The 11,523-nt window shown below is 36.6% G+C and overlaps 1 protein-coding gene across 1 annotated transcript; it reads left to right on the plus strand.

The window, feature by feature from the left end:
• The first annotated feature begins 8,164 nt into the window (after positions 1-8,164).
• On the plus strand, positions 8,165-10,396 carry LOC135694798 (protein PET100 homolog, mitochondrial). Its single transcript, XM_065213677.1, has 4 exons — positions 8,165-8,322; positions 8,569-8,655; positions 9,339-9,371; positions 9,764-10,396. The coding sequence occupies exons 1-4, from the start codon at positions 8,296-8,298 to the stop codon at positions 9,857-9,859; spliced, it is 243 nt and encodes an 80-aa protein (XP_065069749.1). The 5' UTR covers positions 8,165-8,295; the 3' UTR covers positions 9,860-10,396.
• The last annotated feature ends 1,127 nt before the right edge of the window (positions 10,397-11,523 follow it).

Raw genomic sequence — 11,523 nt, forward strand, 5'->3', positions numbered from 1 at the left:
ATGACCGGACCGGGCTTGTGTATAGCTTTACTTTTCCGGAGTTTGATTTCTCTGGTTGGAAGATTCAAAGATAAGAAGATCTAATAAACCATTCTGAAAATATGCTATCAATGCTAGGCCAGATTGCCGTCATTATTTATATTTTGTTAGACAGAGCTCGTTACTGTATTCATGATAATTGCTTCGTAAATCTTGCTGATCAAATACAGTAAAAACCCACGTGAAAGAACCTACTTTTTCAGAGTCTGGCAAAACAGGTTCTTGTATTGTGGGAAACTTTTTGACAGTTCAGGCTAACTGGGTTATTAATTAGGGTCTTAACTTCTATAGCGTATACATTGTCGTTGATTGTCAGAAAATAGCATTATATCTGGCCTGTTCCTCATTTAAATATTTGATATTAACCAATGTTGCCAAAAGTCTACCAAACAATGATCAATGATACAGAACTGTATATAACATAGTAGCAATAATTGTTTCATATTAACAGTTCAAATTTAACATACATTGTACATTCTTTGTTCTATTTTAAGAAATCAATTTTCTGTCATCTTTTTGGTTTTTGGCAAAAAAGTAGGTAAATTTAATGGTTATACCCCACATATGAGAACTTTTTGGAAATTGTTTGGCTAAACAGGATTTCATATTTTGGATTATTAAAAAAGCAAATTTTTGCCAAAAGTTTCTTAAATCCCTAGGTCCTTACACGCGGGTTTTAACTGTATGCAGGAAATTTTTCGTCGGGTCGAAGGCTTCAACTTTTGCTGCAAACTCCTTGTCAGACACACGGTAGGGAGCCTGATTTAATAAGCAAAATATTCAATGCCTTCAATTAATATCTTAAATATATTTTAGTTCATTGTAAAATAACGTTTTTTTTTAAACCAAGGTTCTTCAATAGTGAAAGTATAAGAAAGTATAAATTAGCAACAACCAACGATTACAACATAACGACTTCTTTCAACGACAACTTCGACTCGACTGGACTTGCACTCAAAGAACATACGCTTTCAACAACATGAGTGACGCACACAAAACCCTAATGACACAAATTAACGGCAAATGGACTAATAACAACTAAAATAGAGATGGCACGATGACAAACAAAATGGACCGACGCGAACATCGAAAGACATCCTCATTAACGATAACGAACCACAAACACGATGCACGACAGACAAAACAAGTTGTATAACATTACTCCCCCCTTTGAAAGACAAGCCTCCTGGCTTGATCTCTCGAAGGGGAAGAAACATAAAAGTATTATAAGGCAGCACGAAGAATCAAATCAAATAATTTTACTGAAATGAGTAAATCAAGTACCATCTAAGAAATAATGTCCCTGTCCAAGTTTATTCCGTCCATACGGTTCTCTACCCGAGGCTATAACAACATTATGTACACGTAAAGGTCCTTCTCTTCTTTTAGTGTCAATCAAATTTTTTTCATATGTTGTGGCTAATAAACCCTCGTCAACTTCCATTGGTTTTGAAGAAGGCAGTCGCGTCACCATTGGTCGTGATAGTTTATGTGACTCCAATTCATTGACAATCTCCTCCAATTTCTTAACTCGAGTTTGAAGATCTTGAAAGTGTGGCTCATTTCTTTTGATGTTGCCAATAAAGGTAACCCGAGGTCGCTCTTCAGCTACCGAGGCAACAATCACAGGTTCATTTTGATCACACTTCTCCTGGGATGCTAAAGAAAATTTCCTGTCCCTACAATATTTGGCAACGTGACCAACGCGCAAACAACAATAGCAAATGGGCTGGCCATCTTCAGCACGATAGACATTAGTTCGATTCACGAAGAAATTTCTCCCATTCTCCTCTGCCAACCTCACCCTTTCGGCCATGTGAGATACAACGGTCTTTATAATATCCAACAGAATTTCTCTGAATTGTTCTGTTGAAATCATTTCCATTTTTTTCTGCGAATTGGTCACGTCGTGGTCACCAATGTAAAATAACGTTTTTTTTTAAACCAAGGTTCTTCAATAGTGAAAGTATAAGAAAGTATAAATTAGCAACAACCAACGATTACAACATAACGACTTCTTTCAACGACAACTTCGACTCGACTGGACTTGCACTCAAAGAACATACGCTTTCAACAACATGAGTGACGCACACAAAACCCTAATGACACAAATTAACGGCAAATGGACTAATAACAACTAAAATAGAGATGGCACGATGACAAACAAAATGGACCGACGCGAACATCGAAAGACATCCTCATTAACGATAACGAACCACAAACACGATGCACGACAGACAAAACAAGTTGTATAACATCATTCTCATTATCTCATTCTAGGTTTTTCAATATTGTTTGTTTCCGGCCTCGAAGTCCTGTCCAAACCAAAGAGCAACAAAAATGATCGCCAACCTCCATCACAAAAATATTAGTTATCGTTGTAGCAAATATGAAACACCGCAATATGCCGAGAATAAACAACAATATATACACGTAAATCAGCAAAGGCTAATATTTCGCCCCGGCATACGGGGCTTCATCAGCGCAAAAGTTAACGGGCTAAAAATTTACACATTTAAAAGAAGCGATGGTGGTGTCGGATTGGCTGATGTGGAATGGTGTGAATACAGCGCAGTGGTAGAGGAGAGAAGGGTGGCGAATGAGAGGGTGGGTGGTGGAATGAAAACGTAATGGGGATAAAGTACTATAATATGAAATAATGATAATGTTGCTGTAAGGTTAAGGATCAGTGGTTCTGTTCATGCTGTTCGGCGTGAGAGTGTTTGCCAGGCCAATGAGGTATTGCTCTTTGGCTCGTCGGACACTCTCTCGTTTGTCGTCGAGTTTCAGTAATGGTGTTACAGTAAGGTCATTGATGGTATGTTCTGGGCTACAAAAGTGTTCTGCAACACCAGATTTATCCACTTTTTTGTTGATAATGTCTCGTCTGTGTTCTTTTTTGTCTCGTCTGTGTTCTCGTCTGTGTACTTTTTTGTTCTGCAACACCAGTTATCGTTGATGTTATCTTCTAAGATTTTTCAGAATATGCTCAAACAGGTTATTTTTCTAACTTTCGAACTGCCAGGACATTCTGGCTAGTGTCAGTAGAAAGAGGAAACTTTATTAGTGCCCGGGAGTGAAGATTAAAAGGAGAAAGAAAGGGTTCCTGGCAAAAAAGTTTCAAAAATAGCAGCAGAAAAGAAAAGAGTTGCTTTTATGTTCGAGCAAGGGAAACGCAGCTTCTTGGAGCCCCTTTAACTATTTACTGCTTGCTTTTGTCTTTTTGGTATAAGCTATAATGGGGACATGATATGCCAACTAAGTTAAAAACCAAACCAAACTAAGACTTTCAGAATTATGCTTTACTAAAACCAAATTCAATTGTAACGAGTAGAAAACAATCTCATCAAAACATCAAATTGTGAACCTCGATAAATGGCAAAGAAAAAAGCCTGTTTGACCAAAAACCAGTAGTTTTTGTTTCGGCCACAGAATAAAAGGTAATTCAGAGCTATAAAAATGTCATTACAAAAAATATTTATAGTCAGAAATTTGCCAAGAGTGATCCGCTTCGTTTATAGGATGTGTTTTTAGGCAGGACCTTGGCGAATCCAGCCGAAACTGGATATATTCAGCATTAAGTACACACATTTTCAGCAGAGAAAGTTTCGGACAACAAACTGTTTCAAAAATACTCAGGGCCGCCGGAGAAGGGGATGCAGGGGTTCAACCACCCCTATTGCCTTTTGATAGGAGGGGCAAGGGAGGCCAAAGTGCCCTTTTCACAGAAGTTCCCTTGACTTGACATCCCTTGTAATTATCAAAGATTCTTATGAAATTCTGACTGTATTGCCTTATTCGTGACGAAATTTCTCAAAACTTTTAAAGAAATTTCCAAAGTTATCTAGTGATACCTAAGATTTTCAAGATACCTGCAGAAGATCAAAACAAAATGACAGTTACGAAAGTATTGTTAGCAGCTGGGATTTATATTTCAAATGCCCGTTTACTCAAGCCTGTCCCTCTTGCCACTTGGTCATTCCGGCCTCCCTGAAAATACTTTTGGATACATTTTTTGCATTTTGGACAAATTTTGGCATTTTGACCAGTCTTTTGGATGTTTAAAGCAAAACCAAATCCGATTATTGTTTTTTTTATTGGACAGTTTGAGTAATTTTGACTTGGAAGTTAGTTAGTTAGTTAGTTAGTTAGTTAGTTAGTTAGTTAGTTAGTTAGTTAGTTAGTTAGTTAGTTAGTTAGTTAGTTAGTTAGTTAGTTAGTTAGTTAGTTAGTTAGTTAGTTAGTTAGTTAGTTAGTTAGTTAGTTAGTTAGTTAGTTAGTTAGTTAGTTAGTTAGTTAGTTAGTTAGTTAGTTAGTTAGTTAGTTAGTTAGTTAGTTAGTTAGTTAGTTAGTTAGTTAGTTAGTTAGTTGATTCGTGAGTAAATTTGCCAATTGGCCCAAACTTACAAAATAATAGCCCTTCTAAAGCCGATCCCTTTGAATCCTTTGAAAGGCCAATCAAGAGCCGGCGTAAAAGGGGCCTATAAGGTTGTTTTTGTTTTATTTGGTATCCTTTTGATCTCAATTTGAACATCAAACTTCATTCATTTTCGTCACTCCCTTCCGTCTCAAGCTCTTTATTTAGAAAGAAGCAAAAATTATATAAAAAAGTAGTTGATCCTCAAAATCAAAAGGTGATTGCATACATTAGAATAAAGTGCAACAGGAGGTTATCTTCTTTTCCTACTTATAACGCAATTCACACTTTTTACAAGGCCTATTGCAAGCTTTTAAACAAAAGATTAAACCAACAGCGTCTTTATATAACGGGTTTCGAAACCCCTGATTCATAACGTAAGTCATTGGGATCGGACTTTAGTTTCGATTCTTTAGCAGGAAGTACTATTTCTGAGCAATCCCAAGGAAATGATGCTAATTATAGATTTAAAAATCTTCTTGCGAGATGTTAAGAAATGAAGAAAGACTAGCCTGCGTGCAGATTTTGAGTCTGCACGCAGGCTAAGAAAGACCTCATGGAACAATCTTGTTGCTTCAATTTATCTCGTTAACAGCGAGTGCGGAGGTAATAACATCGAGCTCTAATCTATGCAGTTTGCTGGGAAGGGGCCTAAGTACTAGATCAGGTTGTTAGCGTGAAGCGCAAAAACAAGCATGAAGTTGAATCACAGATTAGAGATAAGATGAAGTGATGAAATATCCAAAAAGGCGAAAAGTTTTTACTGTTACAGTATACTCACTGGCGTAGCTTGAAATCGGAGGGTAGGGGGTGGAGGGTCATCAATAGTACAATTTCCCGACGAAGACAATCATGACAAATTTAGTTGCTATATCTTTAGGTGAATTTACCTGCAAACTAAGGATTTTCTAAACCAATCGAAGATTTACCGACCAATTTATGAAGTATTTAGGGGGCACACCCACTCTACCCCCACGCTAGCTGCGCCCCTTATTACAGTCTTTTCTAGTTTGATGAGTTGGGGCGGAATAAAAACGTTGCGCATTTGAGAAACTGCCTTTCAATAAAAAAACTCTAGAAATTAGTTTTATTGAATCTTTAAATGGCCTAGAGCTACTTCGTACAGAAAACCCATTACACTGAATAGTTTTCTTAATCTTCTATATATAAGTAAAACTTGGATGTAGCACCCAACAACACAAATGCTTATTTGTGTTGTTATTATGTTTACTTTCAAGTTACTGAAGTTGACATGCTCTCACATTTTCCTGTCATTATGCGATTACCTTACTTTTCAATTTTTAAATAATAATAATAATAGTTTAATGTGATACTCATTGCATAATAGATAAAATTGTTCAAAGTGGCCGAATAAATCTAACAGCGGCGTAGAAGTTTACTAATGCCAACTATCTGCGATGTTGAAAAAATTGAGATTGTAAGTTTCAATTCAACAAAGTAGGCAGAGGATCATTGGGCATGCATACCCATAGGTCCTGTTTACACGAGCCCGCGTTTACTATTACCATCTTACAGGGTCAACTCGTCTACGGACAAATCTCTTCAAACGTTTACATGATAATAGAGCCAACCCGGGTCAACCTATCTTGCCGGGTAACCCTTATCGTTCCTCATTTAAAGTCGGTTCAGTTATACTCTGGGTCATATGAACTCTTCGAAGTAGCCAAATTAGGGTTACTTTTACACTTGAGCTAACGTTAGACTGACTCAGATGAGGTCAACCCTCTAAAGGAACAATATTACCCGGGCTCGGGTAAACATGAATTTTTTTTCTGGAGCGTGTTGACCTGACCAGGAGTGGAGTTTAGCCCGGGCTCGTGTAAACGGTGCTTTACAATTCGAGAGAATTGAGAAAATATATTCACCTCAAACAGGCACAAAGTTTGTGAAAGCTTCTGTGGACAATGCCCCTGGACCTAAAAGTAAATGAATACGATTGCCTGTTGCCTCAATGATCATTTAGAAGTACAGAGTTCAGAGATTTCGATAAGACTTCAGAGTTTTTATCAAAATTCCATGGTGCATTCGTTGAAACTATAAATCCTTACAAAACTAGACAAGCGATGAGATGAGATTCATGATAAATAATTTACTGTGCGAGCATATGGAAATTGTAGACAGTGGCGTCGCCAGCTCAAAAAAAACCGGGGTGGACAAAAACAAATTTTTTCGCCCACGCCCTTCAGACTCCTTTTTTCAGAATTTTTCATCTTTTTTGAAATATTTGGACAAGCAACTTTCTCAAGCAGCAATTTTCGTAACGGTGGCTTTTTGCCAGTGCGAAAATCGAAATCGATCTTATCAGCCCAGCTCCTACCCCCCCCCCCCCAAAGGTTTCTTAATGGATTTCGAGAAATTTGAAAATCGTCCACCCCAGTCCACCCCGAGGAAACGCCATTGATTGTAGAAACCTTGGCTCTCCTACAATAAAATTTATTGTTTTGGGGCTCTATAGCTCAACCAAATGCTTTCAATCTACGGGTAAGCGAAATCTGTCATCGTTTTCCAATTGTAGATAAAGTAATGTCCCTATTCATGTATTTTCGAAGATTTTCGGGTGTCTAAAAATCATGATTTACAATAGATTTCTAGAACATGCTCTCCTAAGTCAAATTAGGGTCCGATGGAACCAGATTTCACCCCGCAGAGGAGAAGGCCAGTGGGTCTTGGAGCTTCAGCGTAAATAATCAAGAATGGACCATCAGTGAAGCCTATTTCCTTGGGGCCCTCGCAAAAAAACAAAATCAAAAATTAGAAACAGGCTATTTGTTGGCATCAACAAGGAGCCTCCGGATCTCTCAGGCCCCAGTCATGCAACCCTGCTTAAATTTAGAAGTCCTGCATAGAAGTCCTCTCTGGAACCTCTGGCATTCCTTGCCCATAAAATTAAAATTCAAAGGTGGCAGGGAATTTTTCTGGACAGAAAAGAAGGGCAGGAACATAGCCAATGGGATCAAACAGCCAAACATCTTTTCACAATATTTTTTGGTTCGAGAATGATTCAAAGCAAGTGTTTCGATATGCAATTAACATCATCTTGCTAGTCATCAAATCCAGGTGGGCAAGAGCAGCGGGACACCAGTTACTCTAGTGTCTCTAATAGAAGGGGGTGCTAATAGAAGAGGTGTTTTCATGTCGACCAGTTTCCAATAGAAGATTGGTGCTAATAGAAGGGGGATGTTCATGTCGGCCAGTTTTCAATAGAAGGGGGGTTGCTAATTAGAGGGTGTTCAGGTTGGCCAATTTTCAATAAAATGTCAGTAAATTTCGATAGGAAAGGGGAGCTAATAGAAGGAGTGGATGTTGGTAAATCCTTTAATTAAAAGACAATGGAATTAGTAGGATGGTGACACTGGTGACTTGATAATGGATAGATGGTTAGAGATAAAGATAGACAAACATAACAAGGGGAATTATGACAGTTAAAAAATAACTACATAACATAACAAGGGGAATTGACAAGTGAAAATTGCGTGCTCTGGTCATGACAGAGTTGTAAAATTTAAAAAAAGGGGGTGCTAATAACTGACGGGGAGGGCAAATTCTTCTGAAATAAATACACAGGGGGCCCGTCTATTAGAGACACTAGGGTAGTGCACTGATCTCAAAAAAAGACATTTTTGAGATCAGTGGGGTAGTGACATTACCCCTAAAGTGCAATTTGTTGTTGATGTTGACCCCTCGTCGAAACGAGGCAGAATTAGGCCTTCAAACTTATGCAAGCAAAGTAAAACAGTGCAGTGCGTCGAAATTCTGTAATATTTTGGATATAAAAGCAATGAAAACGTTATAAACTGTGGATGAAAATATAAGCCGATATGGGAAATAGGATTGAGCTTTTCAGGGTAAACATGAAATTCTATTTTTCAACTCTTATTATATTACAATTTCTTGGAGACTGCAGTATATGGAGATTTTCACCACCACAAAATCCACTTTTTCAGCGAATAAATACGATGTCTTTCGAATAAAATTTTTTAGAATTATTAATTCATGTTAATGACAATGGCAATGTATTGATGCAGAAGGCTGATTTGATGTTTTTTTTGTTGAGCAACAGCACTGTTTTTTATTCATTTGCCTTTTTTTAGGTTGGATTATATGTTCTCTTCCCTGTTGCCATATTTTACTACTTTAATTTACCAGAAAATCAAGATGACTATCTTGAGAAACGGAAGGTATGTGTTTTCATTTTCCTTAATTAGGGCTTAACTCAAGGTCATGAAATTAGATACTCAAAATAAGTGAGAGTGCAATGCGCCTTTCTCGCACCAACCCTCAGCTGTAGTTCCGAGAGCAGACATAAATAATGCTAAAAATATTAATAAATAAACCTATGGGTGCCATGATATTGGTACAGTAAGTGCCATGATATTGGACTCAGGTCTACCTTTTGGACTCAGACCACAAGGAGGGGGCAGTGGGGGTAAATTGCCCATATTGTTGCAGTGTCTGTGCAGTCTTAGAGCTTCAATTATCTTCAACAGTGCTCAGAAATTCTGATTCAGTAGGAAGCAGTCTATCTGGTATTTGTTTGTACCCCAGGTGTCATCTAGCCTTATCTTTGGTTGTTCAAACAATGTGTTGGCAATTCCTTTTTTGATGCTGTTGCAGTGGGTTTATCAGTTCATCTCCTCTTTCACATTTGTGCTAGGCCACATTTCACAATTATGCTTATATAATATGTTTTTTCAAAGAATTGAGTTATTGTACCTCAAAGTTGCAACTTGTTGTTGTCACTGTATCACAGATTTTGTATCTTTAAAACTTGCTAGCAAACTGATGAATATCTTTTCTTAGTTTATTCTCTGTTAGTAGGTTATTTTTATAATTATCTAACTATTTTTTTCTCCTCGTACAGAGAGAAATTTATCCACCATTTGAAGAAACAAATGTAAGGAAGTTTTGACATTCATTCTTCCAATCAAAGATTGACTGTAAAAATTAAGAAAAAATTGAATATGAATTTTTTTATGATAAGCAACCCTATTTTCTATTCAATGTTTAGAATGTTAAATGTTAAAGAAGAGTTGCCCTTCAGCAGTGCTGATTTTTAAACAGTCCTTCATTTGAATTAATTCAAAATTGATTAACAACTTATAAGAAATAAATTACTTTTATCAAAATTTGCAATATTGACTAAATGACTACAACCAAAAATACACTAAAACACTAAGTATCAATTTTCATACTATTTATTGCCTTTGTTTGTTTATGTAGGTCATTGAATAGTTATTTTAAACACTGTCAATGAATTTTTATTTTTTTGATTTCAATGTCTCGTAGGTACCACCAAAAACATCAGAAGAAAGAAAAAAGTACAGAGAATTAACGCTTAATGAACGTCCAAGTTTTAGAGCCAATAACTTATCTGATAAGTGATTTAGGATTTTTTAGTGTGTGTATGTCAGATTCTGACTCTGTGTGGACACTTTAGTTTTATTGTTTCATACTTAATGAACATTTTTCAAAAATAATTGAGCAGTGTAACAATTTAGTAGCAAAGCTGAAAAGTTTGGCAAATTTCATATACTTTTCTAAGAGAAAAACTGGAAAAAATGTGTATCTTGCTCCTTCAGTTTATTTTTAAATATGATCTATTACCTAATGGATTTATCAGATCCAAATTATGCATTAAGAAGAAATTTATTAAAAATGTTTGTTGTGTTTTGTTAAATGTTTGTTGCAACAATTGTTTACATGTTGTTAAGCTCAAATTAAAAGTAAACAACTCTTACTATTCACAGCAAACTCTTTATTCGTATTTTTCATTTTTCAGTTACCGGCTGTTATATTTCTGTAGAATACTGTCATGAGAATCTTTGGGCTGCACATTTTTTGTAAAATCTCCTAGAATTGACTGAACTTATTCTTGTAGCTTCTGCAGAGAATCGATTGCCATTAGTGATTTTAAAATCATTTTTTGATTTTTTAACATCCATGATAATATTTATCCTCATAATTTATGTTATTCATCTCAGTACAATAACTGCAATTATTGGTACTGATGATTGAAATTTTCTCCATTTGAATGAAAATATTCTCTATCACAATCTTTGACTGGCCAACGTTTGATCTCAATTCAAAATTAAATCTCTATAACAAGCATGAGCACCATTCAGCCTTGAGGAATAAACGCAACAAGCGTATTTTTTGAAATCATTGAAAAATAAATCTGAGTGATGCCTTTGCAATAACAGCCCAAAATAATTTGCAGGCAATTATTAACGACAATTTAGTCACATTTAAGACAATAAAGTTCATGTCACATCAACAATTTCATTTCATTGCGCTCTTCTCGTTGTATTTTTGTGATGTGTTAGTTACCGCGAATGACTGTCAGTGGTTTGGGTAAAACGTTCTAAAATGACATATCACCCAGGGGTGGACAATTGCAGTAAAAAGGCGGTCCCCCAGTAGCTCTTTCTGTGATTTCCAGCATATGACCTGTGGTCTCCCAAAAATGAACTCAGGCGACAGGGGTGGACATTTTCAGGAAAATTTGATCGCCCAGCAGATACCCAAATGAACAATCAGCGGTCCTCTCAGATAAAAACCGGTCGTTCTGGGTACGCGGAAGACCAAAGTGTCCACCCCTGATCGCCCTTGTTCTACATTATTGATTCATTACAGTAAAAAACTTTTCGAAAGCGACAGCTCTCTCATATTTAAAAAGAAATAAAAATTTCTATTGATTTCTTTCTAAACAAATTTGAAGCCAAGTATCATTTAATAAAAAACGCTCATGTGATATGTTGCCCCTTGCTTCAATAAACAAAGAAGCATCAAGGTCAAAGTTCTATTTCTAGACTGATTACCTGTCAATTCTTAGTTCCAACTGCAGAAGCAACAAGCATTCCTACTAAACTGACATTACATTTAAAGGAAAGAGTAATGTCGATGCCTGGAAGGCACCGATGACCAATCACCAACTGTGCATAATTGCCCTAACGTGCAGGGCCAAATCACTTCATGGTTACCTCATATACCTTTGGAAAGAATGCTATTGTTTTTAGGACAACCCCTAGAAATCCTCTTGTTTTGAT

The sequence above is a fragment of the Rhopilema esculentum genome, chromosome 8 (genome assembly GCF_057945365.1).
Source record: "Rhopilema esculentum isolate cy_ngs chromosome 8, ASM5794536v1, whole genome shotgun sequence".
NCBI classification, from domain to species: Eukaryota; Metazoa; Cnidaria; class Scyphozoa; order Rhizostomeae; family Rhizostomatidae; genus Rhopilema; species Rhopilema esculentum.